This window comes from Rhinolophus sinicus, chromosome 15, assembly GCF_057876585.1.
Source record: "Rhinolophus sinicus isolate RSI-liver-muscle chromosome 15, RSI-T2T, whole genome shotgun sequence".
Lineage (NCBI taxonomy): Eukaryota > Metazoa > Chordata > Mammalia > Chiroptera > Rhinolophidae > Rhinolophus > Rhinolophus sinicus.
Window position 1 is genome coordinate 93,678,356 of NC_142515.1, and position 22,679 is coordinate 93,701,034.

The window sequence follows — 22,679 nt, forward strand, 5'->3', positions numbered from 1 at the left end:
TTACAACATATAAAAAATAAATTTCAGGTGGATTAACAGTCTAAATATAAAAATGAAACCTATTAAGAAAATTAGAAAAACTCATAAGGAATAGATTATGATGGCATTCCCAAGTCATATAACAAGTAATAAATTTGATTACGTGAAAATTTTAAACGTCTGCCGAGCAAAACAAGTTAAAAGACAAGTGACAGACTGAGAGAAACGTATGCCACATAAATCAGACCAAGGAAACTGGACAAAGACATTGAGATACTAAGTAGATGGAGTATTTGGAACATAAAGTAGTTTAGTGTCACCCACATATACGAGGTAACATGGCTTTCCATGTGCTGTCCCAGAAATAAGTTAGGTGATGGGATCTGGGTGATTATTTATCTTCTCTACGTTTTCCTGGAATTTTCCAATTTTCTTTACAATGAAAACGTTTTTAAATTCTTTAACAACTAAAAAGTCTGGTCTGCTTTATATTGTTAATGTTTCACCATCTTTATTTTAGGTTTAATGACAGGGAGGCACTGGGGTCTTTGCTTCCTTTGTGTCATCCACCATACCTATTACAGAAGTGAGTCCTTACAGATGTTAAAAGGAAAATGCGCACAGATGGATAACACAATGTTGATCTTGTAGGTGTGGGAGATTTGGGTGCCGACACATAACACCTTACACTTCCTCATTACACAGTTCTCCCTGTCCTCCATCCCAGTTCCAGCCGCATAACTCACTCCGTCCTGCCAGTACAAACGACACACAAGAATTCATTCCTGGCGCGCGCGTCAGCGTGACTCCCGGGTCTTCAGGACTGTAGCCCTCCTGGGAACGCCCCCGCCCCGCCCGTCGCTTGTTGTGTTGTCGTCACGTGGTCCTGGCGGGCCCTGACGTCAAGGGGAGGGGAGGGACTGCGCAGGCGCAGAAAAGGGGGCGGGGGACTCGGCTTGTTGTGTTGCTGCCGGAGAACCGGAGACGGTCCAGCTGCGGCCACAGCTCTTCCAGGCGCCCGACAATGTCGTCTCATTTAGTAGAACAGCCGCCGCCCCTGCACAACAACAATAACAACTGCGAAGAAGGCGAACAGCCTTTGCCACCGCCAGCCGGCCTCAACAGTGAGTGCTAGGCGGGCGGGCTGGGTGAAGGAGATGGGGGAGGAGGAGCTGCTCCAGCCACCGCCACCAGCTCCACCGGGGGTGGGGAGGTGGGGGGGAGGGCGGGAGGAGAAGGTAGCCCATTGGTCCAGGCCAAGGATGTGCGGGTGACTGACAGCTCCCGTCACCTGTCAAAAGGAGGTGCTGTTGCCTTCCTTTGGACCGGTCTCCCCTTCCCTCCTGGGGTCTTGGGTAGGGGGCTGCTTGGGTTCGCTGTTGTGGAGGGCAGGTGGGTGGGAAGAGAGGCAGGAAGAGCCGATCCTACCTGTGGTGGGCCCCTGAGAGGAGCCAATCGGGGCGTGGAGGGGCGGGCCTTGGAGCGCGGGGAAGGAGGGTGGGCGGAGCGGGCCGCGGAGGGGACGTGGGCAGGGATGGGGACGTGCGGCGGGGACGCCGGGGGATGGACGCGGGCCGCTGGCCCAGGAGAGGGGGCGGCCGGGTGACAGGCGGGAGGTCAGGTGTGCGGCGGGGCTTGGCCTGGCCCGGCTGACCCCACTGCGCTCGCTGGGTCGGCCTGTCTCCCCGGCTCGGAAAGTGAGCCCTCTGATTGCCTTTCTTTGTTACCACAGGGTGGTCAGGAAAATCATTTGGTAATTTAGTGGTTACTTGTATCCCGTAGGGGTGGCGAGGTGTGAGGAAGCTATGCTACTTTTTTTTTATAGATATTTCAGAGTTGCTTAAGTGGTTTTTTTTGTGTTGTTTTTTTTTAACGATGGGGCTGTGTGCCCTGTAAACCTCTTTATGAACAAACAGCCTCTTGAACCATCCAAGATTGCACAAATCACAGAGTGTGGGGCAATGAATTTTCAGAAACGGGATTAAAAACAGATTCATACACAAGGGCGGTTGAAAGTTAATGGCAGTGTTGAATTACGACCAACTACAGTTGCTTTTCATAACATTCTGGTACTCAGACGTCTTGTCCTAAGGTTATTCCCAGGTGTCCTTAAAGCTCATAGTCTTGGAAAGGTTTTTGCCTAATCTTTCAGGAATTCCTCTCATGAAAGAGGTGGTTGGGACATTTAGCATATGGCCACGTGAAATTGTTTAAAAATCATTTGGGTGCTTAAATGACATCTAAAGGCATTGCAGTATCTTTCATAAGAGGGAGGGATTCCAGTATGGCCTAAAAATTGTTTTAGGGAAGAACGTTCCTGTCCTTGCAAGATGCAGATAGAATTTGAGTGTTTTAAGATGTTTTCATTGCTTATTGCCACTCCTCCATCTTTTCATGGATAAATTCCTTAAATGTTGACTTGTTAAAACTTTTAAGTGTCTTATGTTTTAGAATGTAATACTGAATATTAATAACTTCCCACAGTAAATTAGGATTAATTTATGTGTCTGTAAATGTACTTGCTTCACATATATGCATTTATGAATTATTTATCATTGTTTGCATGTTGTTTAACATGGGATTTTTAGACCAGGAAGAGACTTGAGAAATAACTGTCCCCTTTTATTGAAGAGACTTTAGAGATAACTGTCCCCTTTTATTGACTGGTAAAGAAACAGGTCTGGAGTAGAGTGTATTGTCCAAGTTCACAGTCCTCTAAGATAGAGCTGAGGTTTTTACTTACACCCAATCTAGTGCTCCTTTCAGGACATATCTTTTCGGTGAACCAGAATCCCCTGATCTCGTGTGTTTCTTTGTGGGTTTTTTCCCCCTTTTTTGGCCTCCCCCCACTCCGGTTCAAGCCGCTGTTTCTCAGTCTAGTTGTGTAGGACACAGCTCCCTGGCCTATGCTGGTGTGATGAGCCTTGTGCTCCCCCAGCTGAGTCAGTAGGTTGTCGGTCATCGGTGCACTGCTCACAGCAGCTGGGCCACTCACTGCAGCTCATGGCAGCTCTTGCTGGCTGCCGGCCACTCACGCTGACTGCCGGCCGCTCACGGCAGCGCGCAGCAGCCCAGCTCCAGGGAGAGCTGTTGTTCACAATCGTAGCTGTGGAGGGCACAGCTCACTGGCTCATGTGGGAATCGAACCGGTGACCTCGGCGTTAGGAGCACGGTGCTCCAACCACCTGAGCCATCAGGTTGGCCCAATTGTGTGGTTCTTATTCTCTCAGTATGTTGCTCCACCTAATGTAATGTACAGAGGTGACCTGCCTGTCTCTTTTTAGTCCTGTCTCTTAATTGTACTCATTGTGTTCCTGTGATACTTACAAGTTAGCTGTTTGGTTAATACATGTACATGATTTCACAAAAAGCAAAGGAATTGTAATTTCCTTTCACCATTTAACAAAAAAAATGGGGTTGAGCTGTATGTGATTGTTTAATCTCCATGTCTGACAGACCTATGAGGTATTTGATGTTCTTGGCCAAGCAGTTGCTGCTACGTTTATGTTAGCTCTTAGGAAGTGGAAGAACACTCAGCATGTGTGTGATATCAGAATGTTGCTTTGGGAAATCTGCTAGATAGAAAGTATTTTATTTGGGGTAGGGTGACCTTTTAAGTTACTAAAAAGCTTTTGGATAGTGCCATATTTAATTACTCCCCTCTTGCTTTTTACTGTGTTTGTTTTTTGTTTTTTTTAGCTCATTATACAACACTGAACTGAACAAAACAAGAAGCCTTATTGATTCCTTCAAGTGATTTTTGGGCAAAACAGCTTATTCAGGCATCTAACATGTACTATCCAAATTGCTGATAAGTTGAAGTTCTTTTTCGGATAAATTTGCAGAACTGAAAAACAGGAGATGAACTCATTGTAGAGATTATCTCTGCCTTGGGATTTTATCTTTAGTTCAGGGGTCAAAGCAGAGTTTTAATAACAAATTATTGAAATCTTTGGAGTAATGAAATCTTTCTCTGACTTTTTTTGTTTACCATCGTAGGGGAACTGTTCACTTCGATTACAAATTAATAAACACACAGATCTGAATTATTTCCAAAGCTAAAAGGTTATTTTCTAGTTTTCAGTTGTTAGTTTTACTCTTAAGAAAACTATTAAGTTACTCAAGAATATTTGTGTAGGACATATAGGTCGTAAAAATCAGAAGGTAATAGGAAAACCAAGGTAGCAGTATAACTCTTGTTGTTTAACATGGGAAGTACAGCCTTTTTTCTCCTTTTTAAACATCTACCATGATGTTCTTGCTTCCCCAGTATGACAAGAAGGCTTTTAAGGCTATGACACATGAAACTTCACTGCTTATAATACTATTTTGAACACATAAGTAACTGGTGTCTTGAGTACCTGCTTGTGCAAAGACCAAATTTTTTTTTTTTTTAAATAGAAATGTCAGTGACTGTTTCTGTTCTGGATTCCAGCATTAGGTATTTGAAATAAATAAAGGCTTTGGGGAAAGAAGATAAGACATAATGAAATGTGTCACCCCGGTTAGGGTTAGAGTGACACGTGGGGCCTTGTCATCTTGTGGAAAATGGGGAATAGTACTCTTTTTCTTTCCCTCTCCCTCCCCACCCCTAACTTTCCCACACCCCTTCTTGAAAGAGGATTGAACTGGTGATTATAAAACTATAAAGAGTATATACAACTTATAGTCATGAATATAATGACAATCACTGGACCAACCTTCGCAATGTACTACTATGTTGGAGAAAGTGGAAGGATGCGTCTCTGAATCTCTTAACGAGTCTCAGAAACTTGTATTAGAAAATATCTCATGTGCTGTGTATATGTACAATCTGGCATGACAGAACAGTTTTCAGTTTGTAAGTAGGCTTTGAATATAATAGAACCTGCGTGCTTTTTTTAATTTTAAAGCTTGATTGGTCAAAAGAGAATTCACTCTGAGATTGTTTTCTACTTTATATTGCTTGGACAGCCCAATCATATCTTACCGTGTCTCCTTTCCAAGTAAGGGACTTAGGATTGGTAGAATTAGAACATTACAAAATTCTGAGGCTGTGAATAGGGAGTGAACTAGGTGATGATAAAAAGGCACGTGTGGTTCATCTATTGGGAAAGATAAGTTTGCTTCCCCCCCCCCCCATTTTTCTCAAAAGATAAAGCTGATATGTAGCCTCTTAATGAATATCTATGTACATAATTTTCTCTGCAGTACTGTTTTTCCATAGGTGATACTTCTGGAAGAGAATTACTAAGTTAAAGGATAATGTACCTTTTTAAGGCTCCTAATACATATTGCCAAGTTACCCTCCAGTGAAGCCTTGATTTTAATAACATTAGAAACAGTAATTTCGTTAATGGTTAACCATTGCCATTTGGATAATGGTTCAAGTATGGTATAGCTTTATGATGGGAAGCAAAGCAGTTGTTTAAAAGCATGAAGTAAGGCAGTATATATTGATGTTGAAAGACATCTGCAAGTTGTTAGGTAAGGAATGCTACTTACAGGAAGATACATGCAGTATGAGTCCCTGTTTTTGTAAGAACTCTAGAAGTTTACATGTAAAAGTTTTAAAAGTGGTTTCTTTTGGTATAGGAATGTGAGATTGGGAGAAGAAGTATTAATTTCTACTTTATGGACTGATGTTTGCATTTTCAAGAAACACATTTTTGTAAATAAATGTTTTAAAGGAGTATAATTATAACATTAGCTAACACATAGCACTTACCATGTACTAGGCACCTTTTGTATTTTTTTTATGTGCTTTATTCATTTCATCCTCCTAACTGTGAGGTAGATACAGTTATTATTCCTACTTTACAGATTAGAAAACTGACAGATCTAGGGTGTAACAGGTACAGTGATAGGATGGGAGTCTGGCTTCCGTCTGTGCACTTACCCACTGTACTAGTAATAGATGCACAAACAGTATTGTCTGCCTGAAGTAGAAATGCCTTCAGTTAGGCTGAGGGTTAGGGCCATTGCAGAAATCACTTCACTAAGCTTTTCTAGGTATGTCTCCTCAAGTTCCTAGATTATGATTGCTTACATATTTTTAATGCAGGAAGTAGAAATGGTTTGGAAATCCTTCAAAAAAGTAAAGTCCAGAAAACCTGCTATTGTTACACCCCTTTTTCTCTTTGGTCAGCTACAAGTGAACATTAATTTTATTTTGAGGAAGATTTGCTTCCACAGAGACCTCTCCAGAACTCCTGATAGCTTACGTAGTCCTGCTTCTGCCAGCGCAGAAGCAGGCTTTTTATTTGTTTTTGTTTATTTTACACATTGGGCTTCTGTACAAGAAGAACAGGTCCCATTGGTTTAAAGTAAGTTTGAAAATCCTAGAAACAGTGCCAGTAGAAAAAAAGTTTATCATATACCACTGTCTCTCTCTTTCTAGTTAAAATATTTTGCAGAGCCCTAAATTTAGGACTGAGTTTGGCATATGTTTTATACACGCCAGAGGCACTGCAAATATTTAGTAAAATTACGTTCAGTGTTAGGTCTATCTTAGCTTTGTTAGTTAAGTGTGTTGATCCATGTTGAGTTCTATCTAGTCTGTGTCCATTCTTGTGTGTATATAGAACGAGAACACGGAGATGTCATACAACTGTTGTTTGACAGTATCCTCCCAAAGAATTGGTGCTGATTAAGGGACTGTGACAACCCCGGGACGGCCTTAGAGGGAAAGGAAGGAAAGGGTAACTTCATTTTTATTTAGCAAACACTGTTTTAAGTGCTTTACAAATAAAAACTCTTTTAAGTAGTATATAACAGCATCTACTGTTTACTAGGTGCTTTACCTATGTTCCTATATTTAGTCCTTATAGCAGCTCTGGAAGGTAAGTACTATGTTATCTGTTTTACAAATGAGGAAACTCAAGATCAGAAAGTCAGATAGATAGTAAGGGGTGGAGTCAGATTTCCAACCAGGTTTGCCTTTGAGCTTTTCCTTCCGATGATGCTGAGTTCACTTCTGGATCTGGAATAGTCATCACCTCATTTAGAGTGCCTTTAGGTTTCGAACCTGTTTTCATGATTATTCTGATAGAAACTGTTCAGCCACAGGACTCTCTCTAATGCTTCTGCTGGGAGTTTAGAGGAATGGCCCCACCAACCTGCTTGGCTGTACTTTCTAAAACAAATTTTATTGTAAAAAATGGAAATTATGGGAAAAAACATACACTACTATCTCTTTTTGTTGTAAAGTTGGCTTATTGGCTGCCAACATGTCCCTTCTCACCCTCTATCCACCAACTCTTACTAAAACTACCTTAATGTGTTCGGCAAACTCATTGAGCCAATAAATATTTTCAAGACCTAACCAAATTACCAGAGCCACGCCCCTTTCCTGTGGCTCCTCCCCCTTTGTTCCCCTGAGAAAACTTCAGTGTTTCCTGTAGCAGATCCTCAGCCATTTCTCACCCCCAAAACTAACGAGGCTTAATGAAAACCCTAGAAAGTAGGACCTCGTGGGAGAGAAGAGAGAAAAGACAAGTTCACAAGGTATGTTTAATGCGTAGAGAAAGAGTGAGGTATAAAGGAAAGGAAGAAACTAATTCGTGGGATAGAGGTAAAACTTTTTTCAGAATTTTTAGCAACCTGATTTAGTTGAGAGCTGCGTTAATTTTATGCTCCAGATTTGTACACAAATTGAAATTTTTTTATTGTATTTAAGTTCCCTCTCTAGGAGCTTCTCAGTTGTTTGTGCTAAGTATGACTTAGTTGTTAATTTATTTAGATGACTTTTATGACGTTTTTAAGTCATATGTTTATTTCATTTGTGGAGAGGATACAACTAAATAGCTGGGGTAGACTATGAAAAAAACATACATAACTAGAATATCGAAGGTAAGTAGCCTGTCTAAAAATAAAATAGCGATTTATTTTTTAAAAAGTGACCTAAAAGCTCTTACTGAAGTGTTTGTTGTATATAAACTAAGCTTTAACCAGAGAGAAAATTGACCGAGAGATACATTTTCTAAGATACTAGTTTTAGAGTCCCAGCTTCTAAATTGGTTGATTGTGTGAGCTACATCAGGGACAGAGCTATATAGATTTTTATACGTTTATTGCTCTTTGCTTATTTTTTGCAGAATTCTTTCTGCATTTGGTTTAGGTGAGTCAGACTTATCTGAATTCACCATATTCACATCTGTGTGCGCATGACAGATTGCAGTTCTGCTGTGGTTAACGTAAGTTATCTGACTTGTCCAACAGGTTCCTGGGTGGAGCTACCCATGAACAGCACCAATGGCAATGATAATGGCAATGGGAAAAACGGGGGGCTGGAACACGTCCCTTCCTCATCCTCCATCCACAATGGAGACATGGAGAAGATTCTCTTGGATGCACAACATGAATCGGGACAGAGTAGTTCAAGAGGCAGCTCTCACTGTGACAGGTAAGTGAGAGCCGCGTTTTGGTAGAATTCAGGAAACGGGTTACAAGGGGAACTTCCATTAGAAAAAATAAATGACTTACATCTTCATTTAACAAAAATAGGATTCTTGATTTACTGCAGCATGTGTATTTAAATCAGACAGCTGACTGACAAGTACTTGAGTGCCCTTTGTTTTCCCCCAGATTAAATCAATGTCCTTACCAGATTGTATCATTTTAGATGTTTATCAGTTTAAAAGTCAATGGCATAAATGTTTATGTACAGAATTGATCTGACTGTCTCCCATTTTACTTTGTGCCTCTGTTTCACAGATCACATTCTCCTAGAATACGATTGTCTCTGTGTGTCTCTGTCCTCCCTTCTAGATGGCGAGGCTTTAAAAGGCAGGGGTCATGTTTCATCTCCTTTGCACTCACAGTAACGGGGCTGGCACGTAGTAGACACTCAGTAAATGTTTGTGTCATAGGAACTACAAATGGATTCAAGTTACAGCAGTATTTACACAGGAACACCAACCGAGGTCTGTAAAGATAGTTCATTTTGAAGGCCATTCTGTTTTCTTAGAGCAAGTTTTATTTCAGACCTCATTTTGGTATATTTGAGTTAAGAAAACTAATTCCACTGATTGAGGGCTGCTTATGGTGAAAGAATAAGAATATAGAGACAGGTGTGAGTGTAATGACACCGAGCTATGTTTATTTTTCAGTGTAAGTGAAGTGTCTCTTTGTTTCTAGAGGGTCCAGGCATTAACTGACAGTGGTATGTGAACAATGCTTAGACCAGTCGCAGCCGTACTGATAGCGTGCTGGGGTACTGGGTGATCTTCTGGTTAATTAAGAGTTAACTGATATCTGCCCTGGAGAAAATGCAAATGCACATGAAAAAGATGAAGGAAACATTTAAAAATGTAAACAGTGATTAGGGCGTAGAATTACGGGTTTTTCTTCTAAATGTTATTGCATTTTGTAAAAATTGTGTATATTGCACATATTATTGCTTATCAGAAAAAATATAAAAGGAGAAACAGAGTTAAATTGTGTTTGAAGTGCCTGTATGTCTTATGACCCAGACATGTCACCAAGGCAGCAGAGGACTGGTTTGCCTGCTCTGTGCACCCCCGCCACCCCGTCTCCTCTCTGACTTTTCCCTGTGCTTCTTAAAAGCCTGGGGTAGCTCTAGTCATAAGCAGAAGCAGAACAGATGGCCCTTTTCTGAGCAGCTTGCCATTGATTCCAGTAGCTACAGCATTAGTCTGTCTTTCAGAATGAAGTTTATATTAATACAGGCAGACCTCAGAGATATTGTGGGTTTGGTTCCAGATCACCACAGAAAAGCAAAAAATAAAGTGAATTGTAATCTTTTTGCTGGGGAGGGTCTCTTGCCTTCAATTTGTAAAAACTGCAACATCTGTGACATGCAATAATAAAGTGAAGCGGACAAAATAAAAGTGCACAAAATAAAATACCACTGCATCAGTGGGCCTCTGAAGTTTTCTGTTCATTGTGGGTCTGTTGAGAAAGCTTTTCCTGTACATCCAAGTTTACATGACCATTAATCATTGGTGCCAGTGTGTCCCTTAACCTGTCGTTTACTTGGTGCTATCATGGAGCAGAGAGAAAGTCACCAGCTTGCTTTTCAGGTTATCTTGTTTCATTTATGGTTGCAATTATCCTTGTGATCCAATATGAATTCACCTTCCCGTGATTGTGTTTACGTTGTGTTTCTAAAGATGTGAAGTGAGGTATGCCAAATGCTTTTGAACACTTTCCTATCCCTCGGCCTGTGTATCTTGAGGCTCTGGGTCACGGGTCATGTTTCAGAGGAGGCCTGGAACTCTTATCTACCTCTAGTACTCTCCGGGGGTACAACACACGTGAACATTTAACGGTGTCTTCCAAATTCATGCCGTTAGAATTGCCATGCATCTCTATGTTTGAAGTTGTTGAGGGGTGTTTCTTGTAGGTGGAAAAGTTTTAGAATTGTTGGACATTAGTCCCAAAGCTAATTGATGTGTACTTTCAATTTAAAAATGATTCCACAGATATATTTTTGTCACTATGGTGGTCGTTAGCAGGTACCTCTTTGTGTTTTGCTTTCTGTTCCACCCTGTTGTAGGAGTTTTCAACTTACTAGATTTACCCAGGGAGCTTTTAAAAATACCAGTGCACAGACACCATCCCTGGAGATTCTCTTTCTGTTGTCAGGGGTGGGGTAGAAACATGAGAATATTTTAAAAGCTCCCCAGCCGATCCTAACACGAGCCAGGGTGGAAGCTCTACCACATTCCAAATTGTTAGGAGTAGTAAACAGCTACCAGGGAAATGTTTAGTGTTTTTCCGAGTGAAATGGGTGCCAGTGGGAAAGAAAAGTGTAGAAGTCGATCAGTGTTTCTGTCGGATTCTCGACATCATCGAGCTGCTGCCTTGACCTGGTCATGGCTGTTAAAGTTGGCCCTTAACTTGATCTCTGGCTGTGAACCCAACAGGGTTCTGAGCATAATGACCGTCAACTGAGGACAATGAGAGTGTCTTGTTCTACTTGGTTCCCGTGCTATAGCCTGAGATTTCTGGTTCGGGATAAACATTTTCTAAATACGTTTACATGTTTGATACAGAACCAGCTTTTCTCTTTTCCTGTCCTCATTTAAGACTCTCCTGTGTCAATTATAATAGTCTGGTACTCATAGGCTGGTGATCTTACTTATTTTTGAGTCAGTTTCACCAACATCTCTATATATTACCACTGTACTCATGTTCTTAATAACTTTACTAATTCATATCTATTCCTTTGAGCAAGTTAAGCTTGGAGCGTTTTTCATCCCTACTTGAATTTAGATTCTGGGGGGTGGGGTGTGTAGTGAACAACCTAGAGACTTACTGTGGTTACACAAGGAATCATTGATAAAGCTAAGACTGGAACTTAGCACATTGTATTCCTCTGTTGTGTAATATCAAGTGCAGTTCATGATCATGTGCTTTTGTCTAAAAATTTATCTGTAAATTTTTGTAGTTCTGGAACTATATCTTGTATTTTTCATTAAAGGTTATATGTTCGTATGTATAATCTTATCCAATTCACTCTGAAATATCTCAGAGCAAATATTTCTGAAATAAGTAGAATAGTGGTTCTCAAACTCTTTGGTCTCTGTGCTCCTTTATACTCCTACAAGTTATTAGGGACCCCAAAGATCTTTTGTTTATACGGGTTATATATTTTGGTATTTACCATTATTAGAAACTAAAACTGAGAAAATTGTAAAACGTGTATTCATTTATTCAATAAAAATAAATCAGTTATATTTTAACATAAGTAATTTTTTAAAAATGAAAAATAATGATTTTCCATAACCCCCTCAAATTAGTAAGACCGGTGGCATTATTTTACATTTTTGCAAATCTCTGATGTCTGGCTTAATAGAAAATAGGTGGGTTCTGATCTGCTTTTGCATTCGATCTGTTGTAATATCACACATGGAGCCCCTGGAAAATTTCAGTGTACACTCATGAGAGAATGAGAATGAAAAAGGCAAATGAATCCTAATAGTATTATGAAAACAATTTTAACCTAGAAGACCCTGTGAATGAGTCTTTGAAAACTGCTTTCACCCTTCGAGAGCTGCTGGTGATGAATTATTTAATGATCAAACAACTTTGAGACACAGAACCCCAAATTGGGTTTCTGAACTTGAAGCTTGTTTTACCTTTATTAAAAAAAATTAGTAAAAATAAGAAAATATGACAGTCTTGTGTCTTTAGGTAACATTTCCTTTGTAAAATTATCATTGTGAAGGAATTTTTCACCACTGAAAAATTCCAGAACATTTTGGGAGTAAGAGTGTACAATTTCTCTTTTTCTTGCATGTGGAAAAATGATACACTTTCTGATTTGCTGCTTTTTCAAAGCTGTATCACTGTGACTTTTAATTTTCTAATTTCCCGTAAAGGCTAATTTATTTGACAAAAGGAAAATTCAAACTAACAGCTAAATTCCTTCTCTTCCAGCCCTTCCCCACAAGAAGATGGACAAATTATGTTTGATGTGGAAATGCACACCAGCAGGGACCATAGCTCTCAGGTGTGTGTTGTTTATTTTTCTGATTTTCAATAAATAATAAGGGAAAATGCAAAACTCTATATAAATATATTTTGCTAAAATATATTAAAGAATAAGAAGACTTAAAAATAGTTTGAAGCTGTTTTAAGTTATTAAATTCTGGTTTTGGAACTTAATTAGAATGCCATAGTTATTTTGTACCCCTTTACAACTGATAATTTGGGGACTTATCACCCTAAAAGAATGGAAAATTCTTGTCTGTGATGTATCATTCCAGTATTCCAGGCTTATATGGCTTACTTAAGGTCACAAAATAAATGAAAAGGAAGATTGTTGTAGAACCAGGTGTGAAACCCTTTTCTGTGTCTGCAATGAAAGCAGTGACTTGAGATGAATTCCAACAGCTAAGATAAAATTTGTTTAAATTATGCAGGTTCCTTAAGTTAAAGAAGATAAATATAGTCCACTAGGCGCTGACGTTGTTGGAAATGTAAATGGATACAGTATTGAAAGCTTACAAAGGTTTACATGATAAAATTTATGATAAGTAAATAATTGCTAATTATTTAGAATATTCCTGGCCAGCTCTTAACTTTACTGAGGTATCAGGTCATCTAAAATCTGAAAGTATCAGAGTGCAAATTCTTGAGGACCTGAACCATTGTGTTTTTCTTCTGTGTTAAGATGCTTGAAGAATGTATGTTGCGTGAATATTTAAATAAATTCTAACAAAACCTTTGTTTTGTGGGATTCTCACTGAACAATGTTCTGAACGCTTTGCACTGGAAATACTTTGCATGTTGTCTTGGGTCCACCCAGTGTTCTTTCTGTTTCAGAAGGCGGCACGATTTCTCCCTGCTTTGACTATTCTCTGTTTGTGCTGTTCTCTGAAACCTAGAAAAATCTGTGGGATTGAACACAAATTTATTTTATGATGAACTTTATACTGTTAAGAAGCTTAGAGTAGCAAGGCTCTCATGTAGGAAGATAAGGGGTCTGACTGGAGTTGTTGAATTGCTGGCTTTTGTGTGTCAGTTTTGCCACGTTCAGTAAACTCTAACATGAAGAAGAAAGTATATAAAGTTTTCATGGCAGAAGGTGTACTAAGGAATCCCAAGACAGAGAAATGGAAAGAATTCTTTGCTTTAGTCTTTCCTGAGGAAGATATCCCCAGTCCATATTATCTTTTGTACACACTAGTTGAAAATCTAGATCAGCATTTTCCAAAATACGTTTCAAGGAACATTTGTTCCGTGGGGAAGCTCCAGAAAATAGTTCTGAAGTCAAATAAGTGGAAAGTAATGCAGCCCCTGGCCTCCCTCATTTTCCCCCTCTTTAGTCACAGCGCATACTAGCATATTAAAAGCTCTGACAGCTCTTGCAGTAAAGAAATCTGTTTATTTAAACCAAGTATTTCCTGATTATTTACTTTTTCTCTTAATAATCTACCTAAAAACTTAAAGGGATACTTTTGATAAGTGCTGTCCTGCCTGGCTCATGGAGTGGCAGGTATACAGTTAGGCTTAACTGATAACTGAATTTTAAGTGGACTTCTAGAGCTAAAAATGTAAGGCTTTTGGCCTCTGTGTCAGATTATGATAGAATTGCTAGTATGATCCCTATTTGGACACAAGAACCTAAAAGAACATTGGGTGTCATCAAGCCGTGGGTAAGCGATTAACCATTAGATCAGTCAGTTTAAATAAGGTTACATTTTTGGAAAAGCAGTCTTAACTCCTATAAAGAAAAATTGTATCTTTTAGGGTAAGTCTTTTAGTGAGGAAATCAGTAGGTATAAGTTATTTAAACTTTCAGAAAGCCTTTTAAATTACGTTTCTAATTGAAAAAAATGGTAATTTAAAAATTAATCATTTTAGGGTTTGGGAGGATGAATTTTAAGTTTTTCCCACTTTTAATGTTCTCAGTCCAGTGAAAGAGGTGATATTATCTCCATGAACAAATGGGAAAGGTATTACTTTGATTTAATTAAGTTACTTATCTAAGATTGCAAAGCAAGTAAGTGATAGAGCCAGGATTGAAACCAGGGCTTTCTGAACCTGTGGCCCGTTCCTTCTGCTAAAGTAAGTCAATGAATGGGATCGATTTCAGGAGAGCCCATAAGGTTGTGAGAATGAAGTAAAACATCTAGTCTGGTGAGTTACGTTGCAGTATGAAGAAGCCTAAGGTGTGACACATTTAGGAAAAATATCATTTAAACTATACTTTTAGAATGATCGTCCTCCGGAGTCTCAGTTTTGTAGCAGAAAACAGACTGTAGATTGTCTCTTGAAGGCATTTTTGCATGCGTTTCTGGGACCAAAGAGGCCAGCACAATGTTGGGTATCATTGGATGATGATAGAAACTGAAATTGTCCTCCGTCGCCCCTCTTGTAAAACTGTGGGTTATCTGAACACAGACCACTATGCAGTTTCCTATCCATGTTTAGAGACCTAAAGAACTTGAGGTGGGCCAGAGAAGGGAATGTAAGAGATTAGAAGGTAAGGGCCTTCCCCAGGAGAACAGGCTAAGAATGATCAGAATCTTCTCTCTGCATAGATGTAGGTATAGAGAGAGGATGATTGATTCGGTTGAAAGCATAACTCTTGTTTAATTAGATTTACCATGCTCTGGAATCCCAAGACTTGGAAAGAAATTGAAAACCTGAAACTGGCCAATTTGAGATTAATAAAAGGAAGAACAGGGCAGTCGTGAATGAAGAGAGCTGGCTAGCTTCTGACCCTGAGTCCTAAGGCTAGCATGCTAAACTGATCAGGGATTTTTTCTTTTTTAAATAATACTCCAAAAATAACTTTGCGTCACTCAGCTGAGAGAAAATTACATCATCTTAAAAATAATTTAGAGCATAAAAATTGTTCTACGTTTTCATTCTCTCAGAGCATATGAAATACTAACTTGTTCACAAATTTACATCTAAAACTTGGAACGTTTTAGAGACATGTGAGACCAAAGGTGGAAACTAAATAGAAGAGACCTGCAGGGTGTTGTTGAATCTAGTCAGATATTATGTGTACACGAATTGATCTATAAGCACATTGTAACATTGTTTTTGATTTAGGATGTTTGCAGATTAACTCTAAAGAGCCAACTCATGATTCTGAGTAATCTCAATACTCAGTGGAAAAAGCTTAATCCTAAAGGCTACATTGTGTCATTCAGTAGAATTTGCCAAGTCCCCAGAACTAAGTAAGAATGATACTACAGAGTTGTAAAAATCCACAGGGATTTTACTTTCCGTTTGATAGTAAAAGGGACTATGTGAAGCTACCTTTCCCAGGCAGCCTGTCCACAGAGAACTAGACCTGTCAAAAAAGGAATTACAGGGGTATGTCAAGCTCCGCATTTCATAACTACCTACTGAAAAGAATGGAAGCATTGACCAAAGGCTGAATCCTATTCAAACAAAATAACAAAGCAAAACAATTCTTAGCTTTGGTTTGAGGTCATAGCATCACATTCCTTAAAACTGATAAATAATGCTGTGTCATTTTTAGGAATGTCTCATTCCTGTGCCTTCTATGGAAAGAGAAGCTGTGGAAATTTTGATTGTTTTTGGCCTGAAGCTTTAGGTTATCATTAGTAAGAAAACTGATTTTTTTTATCATTTATTTGATGCAAGATGTCAAACTGTGACTCAGTATAAAATAACTTATTTTATAAGTGGTTTGGAATAAACCTTGGGACATGTTTGGATAGTGATTTGTCTAAAAAGTATAATCTCCTTCCAAGGAATAAAATCTAATGCTTAACAGTGAGGGTTCTACAGACAATTTGAATACTGGCCCTGCTGCTTACTACTTATGGAACCGTAGGCAATTACTTACTTTATATCTCAGTTTTCTCATCTATAAAATAGAGTATTAACAGTTTCTATTTTTGTAGGGTTGTTGCAAGGTAAAAGTCAGTGCGTGTAAAGGGCTTAGAATCATGCTTGTCTCTTGATACATGCTTAATAAATACTATTATTATTTCCTCATTATGTCTCCCAGTTACTTTTATTCTCTTCACTTTATATTTGTTTGCATATACTTTTTGATATGTTTTATTTTTAACTGGGGAAAGTTTTAAATGCATACAAAAGTAAAAAGGGTGTTACGATGACCTCCATATAAGCCTCACTCAGATTCAACAGTTAGCAACATTTTCCACACTTTAGTTAGTATTATGTCCAAAACACACTTTTGTCAGGTTTTCTTATTTTTTTTCCACGAGGGTATAACTGAAGTTTCAGGTTCATATTCTATGCTTAGATATAACAACAGTGAAACAAATTATTTTTAAGATTTTAGATACTCTGATCTTAGCTTATTTTGTCAGCCTTTTTTTTTTTTTTTTTTAGAAAAACGGCATGTTTCTTACATAAAAATTACTGATGGACAGCCTATGATTTTGGTATATTTTCTGTCTAGATTTATCTTTTGTAGTAGGAAGAACTGGTCTTTTTTTCTTTTTTAGAGTTTGAATTCTTTTTTACAGTCAGAAGAAGAAGTTGTAGAAGGAGAGAAAGAAATGGATGCTTTGAAGAAAAGTGTAGACTGGGTGTCCGACTGGTCCAGTAGGCCTGAAAACATTCCACCTAAGTAAGTTCTCGCGTGTTTCTTTTTGGCGGACACAGTGGATGTATATGCAGTGGACCTGCTAATTTCCAAGATATTTTAAGTAAATACCTTTCTGACACCTCCTTCTGAATTTCTTCCCCCAGGGAGTTCCACTTCAGACACCCTAAACGTTCCGTTTCTTTAAGCATGAGGAAAAGTGGAGCCATGAAGAAAGGGGGTATTTTCTCTGCAGAATTTCTTAAAGTGTTCATTCCATCTCTCTTCCTTTCTCATGTTTTGGCTTTGGGGCTAGGGTAAGTACTGGTCAACTCCTACAGGGTTTTTTTCCATTCATTTTATACTCTTACGTGAAAGCAGTTTGTATTGTTTTGCTTTTAATGTTTTAGTGCAAATAGGGTGAGCTTAAGAATATTATTAAAGTTGATACACTACTGGTATACTGATAAGCATTTTTAATAATAGAGGGTTTTTTCTTATTTGAATAAGTTGTTCATATTAGTCCCCTAAATGATTATTTTTAAGTGGGCTCTTCTCTGGTTGATTTTTCCTTTTGGGTTTTGTTGTTGTTCCTTATAAATTATGCAAGATTATCTCAATTTTGAAAGTAAACTAATCTTTAGTGTGTAAATTTAGAACCGATGTGAACATTTTTTTCCCAGATGGGAAATACACCATTTTATTGAACAGTCATTGAGTGAAACTGGTAGGTTGGTTGGGGATACATTTTTTTCCTTTGTAGCATTTTCATTTATTGTTCTAGAATCAGTCCCACATTTACCTGTAATTCATTAATTTTTCAGGTATCTTTTAATTTTTTTTCCTTGATTTGAACAGTTGAGGAAATATATTTTTGAAAGACTTTAGGAGTTAAACACTAGCTGTTAATTTTTTTGAAGACATATCTGTTATTCTCTTTAAGCGTATCCAAAGAGTCATTTTCCGTATATAATACACAAAAGATACATCATCCCTTATCTTCCCTTTAAGGAACTCAGTATACGGGAGAGATATTCACAGTCATGAACATGGAAACATATGTGTGACTTTCCCCACACACCCCTTTTGTCTTTTTGGGGGCTTGGTGTGCTTTTTTGTTGGCGAAGACAGTGATCCCAAACATCAGAATGGAAGGTGTTTGTGGAGGAAGGGAACGTGTGAATGTTCTACGAGGTTGGTGTGGCCGCAGGGGTAGGAGTTTCAATTCCCCTGTAGTACCGACTGCACAATAGTTCATTTGTCCTCAAGAGGTTGGTTTTTGTACCTTGCAGTATCTCTTCCTTTCAGGAACCTCAGACTGTTTCTCTTTCTGGTTTAAAGTAACTATTGTTATAGATGAATGTAGAAAAAAGGATTTTAAAAAGTTGCTTGCTTTTATTACACTGAAGGGTGGGGCTAATTCCATATTTTCCTCGACTTCCCTTTGCTTATGTTATTTAAAGATAAAATACTTGCTTGGCACGGAAAAGTAAATTTAGGCTCTTAATCCTTAAGAGTTAAACTGTTAGTAAGTGCCCTCTTGAAAGCACTGGCAGCTTGGTAATTTGCCATATTGCTGTATTTTATATCTGAAGTATCAATCAATCTACAAAAGCAGAACTTTTTGTCTACCACAAAGGAATATCTCAGAGGAGGTTGGCTCTGTTTTATTCTTTGGAGGGATCTGTTCTGGCTTTCCTTGTCTAATCACTGCCCCTATGCAGTCCAGTCCTGCCTCATGAGTAAACATAGTCATATTAAACCCATTTGGCTGGCTGGTGACTAGTTTTAAGTAAGTCGGTAATGTTTTTAGGGTGTTAGAGAACTGTGCACATATAACTTGAGCCTTTTACAAGGACTGAAAAATCTAGTTTTCAAGTACTGTTCAGTCTGTGGACAAACTGGTGTAGAACTGTCGACACAAATGAAACATGGTCCACTCTGTTTCCTTTCAGCATCTATATTGGAAAACGACTGAGCACACCTTCTGCCAGCACCTACTGAAGGAAAGAAAGCCCCTGGGAAAGCGTGTGACCTGTGAAGTGGTGTATTGTCACAGTAGTTTATTTGAACTTGAGACCATTGTAAGCATGACCCAACTTACAACCCTATTTTTACATATCCAAGCTCCAGTAACTCTTAAATCCAGTATTTTATTCAAACTCTGTTGAGGCATTTTACTAATAACCTCATTCCCTTTCTGGTCTGTAAGACACTTTAGAATTTCCTAACAGAGTTTACTGTTGTTTAGAAATTTGCAAGGGCTTCTTTTCCGCAAATGCCACCAGCAGATAATAATTTTGTCAACAATGCTATTGTCTCCTTTTAGTACCACCAGACTTAGACCTGCATCATTCATGGTATAAATTTTACTCTTGCAAGATAACTCCCATCTCTCTCTTAAAACAAGATCAGTTTAGCAAATGATATACAAGCTTCATTGTTTCGTTTTGTTTTTCAAGACAAAGGCAAGCTTCCTTAAGCTTGAATTTATAGTTACTAAAAAATAAAACGAGAAAAAAAACACAAGCCACAAGAAAAAAAAATATCCTGGGCAATAAAAAATTATTTCAAACCAGCTTTGGAGCCACTTTTTGTCTAAGCCTCCTAATGGCGCCTTTTAATTTGTAGGAGGCAGGCTATATAAATGATAGGTATGAAATAGAATAAGAACTAAAATACATCAGCAGATTTTAATACTAGTATGTTGTAATGTTGTCTTTTCTATGGTGTAGAATCTTTATTTCTGACAAGGAACGTCTCAGGCCTAGAACTATATGAAATTGCTTTTGGGATTTTTTGTGTGTATGTTTGGTATTTTTATGTTTACTAGCTGCATGTGAATTTTTCATGACTTTCTTAAAACTTTTGTTTAATTTCTTTTTTTTTTTCTAGTAGATTTTGGAAAGAGGTCAGTTTATGGTATAAATGCAGGCTTCTTGTTTTAGGAAGCATCACGTATTCCTAAACTCTTTAAACTCTGAAGCCTTTAAACTCTGAAAATAATTGTTTCAGAGTTATTCCAAGCACTTGTGCAACTTTGTAAAACAGACTTGGTTTGTGGGAACAGTTGACAAAGTTCTGAAAAGATGCCATTTGTTTTCTTCTGATTTCTCCCTTTTTAATGTTTACTGTACAATCTTCCCAAGGTGATTCCTGTGATTCTGCAGGCACTGGTCATTTTCTTTTGTAGCCATCTCCATTTATGTTAAATTCCAGAACGCTCAACAACTTCCTTCAATGATATACTTTTTGTTTGTTTGTTTGTTTCTAAAATGTGAAGCTTTAGGACCAAATTGTTAGAAAGCATCAGGATTACCAATTATTTCAATTAGATTTATTGGATTTCAGAACACATAGCATGACTCTAAAGGATACTATTATATGTTTTATATACTATAAATAATTACTGTTTATGATATAGACATTACTATTGAATACTTAGAAACCATTGTTAATTTTAAAACTAACAATCTACTCATTAAATAAAGTATATCGGGTTGACTTGAATAAAAACACTATGACAACCAGGTTTGCCAATTTGCAGAAACTCTTTTCTCTCACATCAAGTTTTGTAAAATTGATGTGTTATAATGGAAAATAACATATAGATTAAACAAATAATTCTGTGTTCTTTTTCAAGAGTATAGTTAGCTATCTTTAAGAAAAAGATGATATACCCAAAATAGTTTTCTAAATTATTTTACTTTGTTTTTCTTTCTAGCATTTGATGCTAAATAATTTGGACATCTTTATATTATACCTTGTTTCTCTCTTATTCTTAAACCTGGTAACACTTGATTTGCCTTCTATAACCTATTTATTTCAAGTGTTCATATTGGAATTTCTTTGGGAGGAAAGTAAATCTGATCACCCACTGTTTTTGAAAAGCCTGAATAAAATTGGAAAGGCTGGTAAAATTAAAAGAACTAAATAACTAAATTGCTGTAGTATACAATTTCTATAACAATTGGTATCATGGGAGGGAAACGTAAAATTATTCTTAAAATAAGAGCAACTTTTTACAGGCAATACATTGCCCTCTTGAAATTCAGCAGCAGCTCTATCAGTAGTGTGATTGAACTTGGGTATATTTATGGTATTTTTTTCAACATTGAAAATAAATTTAGTTCTGTTCTTTTTCTTAAAATATCTGTGAAATTTTGGACTATTAACATGATCATAGTAGAACTTCTCATAAAATGAAATCATGCAGTATTTATTGATAGCCCTAACATATGGGATAAATGTTTATGCTCCTAATCAGATTTGTGTTGAACGGAAACAGGTTATGTGATTAGAAAGGAGAATCCAACAATTAACAGTTGACATTTTAAGATTAATGTTTAAAAAGCTTTACACCTGTTTACAATTTGGGGATGAAAAGGCAGGTTTTGTTTTTCTTATGTTGGATGAAAACTGGCTTAAAATATTTGTAAATAGAATCAAGAGCAACACTGCACAAACTTGCACGTTGAAAAGTGCAACAAGTTACTTTGATTGCAGTAAAAATATTTACTATTCTAAAAAGGAAAATTGAAGACTTAGCCAGGCAGATGAATTTTTAAGTGGACCAGTTGTTGAAATTATTGGAATTAACTGAGCCAAAGTGATTATGCATTCTTCATCTATTTAGTTAGCACTTTGTATCATTATATACAGTTTACAATACATGTATAACTTGTAGCTATAAACATTTTGTGCCATTAAAGCTCTCACAAAACTTCTTCTGTCAGTATATCATTTTATGTCACGTGTGTTGCCTGGGAGTTTAGAGGAGACGAGGCCTCATCTGTCTACACAGAAATTTGTCATCGTTGAGTTCCTCAAATAGAAGCATGCCTGACGGTGTGCCAAGCGCGACAGGAGTAAATGAGACTCCTACATGCTCGAGTTTCGTACTCGAGTCAGTCATCACACAGTATGATTAGTTATTGGAGAAGGGTGTGTGAAGTACAGTGGGGCCTTCGGAGTATTCAGAGCATTTGTTCTGCCAGATAGTGTCAGGACATTATTCACAGAGGAGGTGACATACTGAAAGACGAGTAAGTGTTCCCATGCAAAATGGAATGAAGGGTATGCCTGTAAAGGGAATGGCAGGAACTGGCATGGGAAAATACATTCCAGGAATCACATGAAGTTCAGCGTGACTGGAAAATGTGGGCAGAGAGGAAACTGAAAATACAGTTTAGTGTTGAACCAAATTGAAATGTATATGGCCATCCGGGGGTTGAACCTAATTGTGTTAGTTGGTGGAATACCTTTGAGGGGCCTGTTTAAAGCAGGGAAATGGTTGAAGAGTTAAGTTTTAGACGGTTATGAAAGTGTGAAAGAAAGTACCAGAGGCAAGGAGATGAGTCAGTTCTGTAGGTAATGAAGAAGGGCTTGTCCTCGGCTATAACCCTATGGATGGGAAAGGTAGGCCAGGGTAGATATGTAGGTATGAGACACAAAGCTGAAAATGTGGAAAGATGATTTAGGGGGTAAGAAGGCATGTGTGTTCTTGCTTTTGTTGTGGTGGTGGGGGGACTGAGTATTGGTGCCATTAACTGAGGAAGTGAGGACAGGAGGAGTGGTAGAGAGAGAAAGATGGTTTCCATTTTGAATATGTTGAACCTGGTTTGAACATAACTACTTCTTGTGTAGAGCTAGACTCAGGAGAACGTTTTGGAGTGGGGATGAAACACACTGCAACACACATGCATATACA

The 22,679-nt window shown here is 38.0% G+C and overlaps 1 protein-coding gene across 5 annotated transcripts; it reads left to right on the top strand.

Moving 5' to 3' along the window:
* The first annotated feature begins 905 nt into the window (after positions 1-905).
* Positions 906-21,696, top strand: BNIP3L (BCL2 interacting protein 3 like). Of its 5 annotated transcripts, none has more exons than XM_019714909.3 (6): positions 906-1,103; positions 8,179-8,362; positions 12,364-12,436; positions 16,890-17,014; positions 17,137-17,286; positions 18,925-21,696. In XM_019714909.3, the coding sequence occupies exons 1-6, from the start codon at positions 1,004-1,006 to the stop codon at positions 18,971-18,973; spliced, it is 681 nt and encodes a 226-aa protein (XP_019570468.1). In that variant the 5' UTR covers positions 906-1,003; the 3' UTR covers positions 18,974-21,696. The 5 variants fall into 5 exon arrangements, with proteins under 5 accessions (XP_019570468.1, XP_019570476.1, XP_019570480.1 ...); XM_019714917.3 differs by having other exon boundaries at positions 907-1,103; positions 16,911-17,014; XM_019714921.3 differs by lacking the exon at positions 906-1,103 and adding an exon at positions 7,327-7,464.
* Positions 21,697-22,679: the final 983 nt, after the last annotated feature.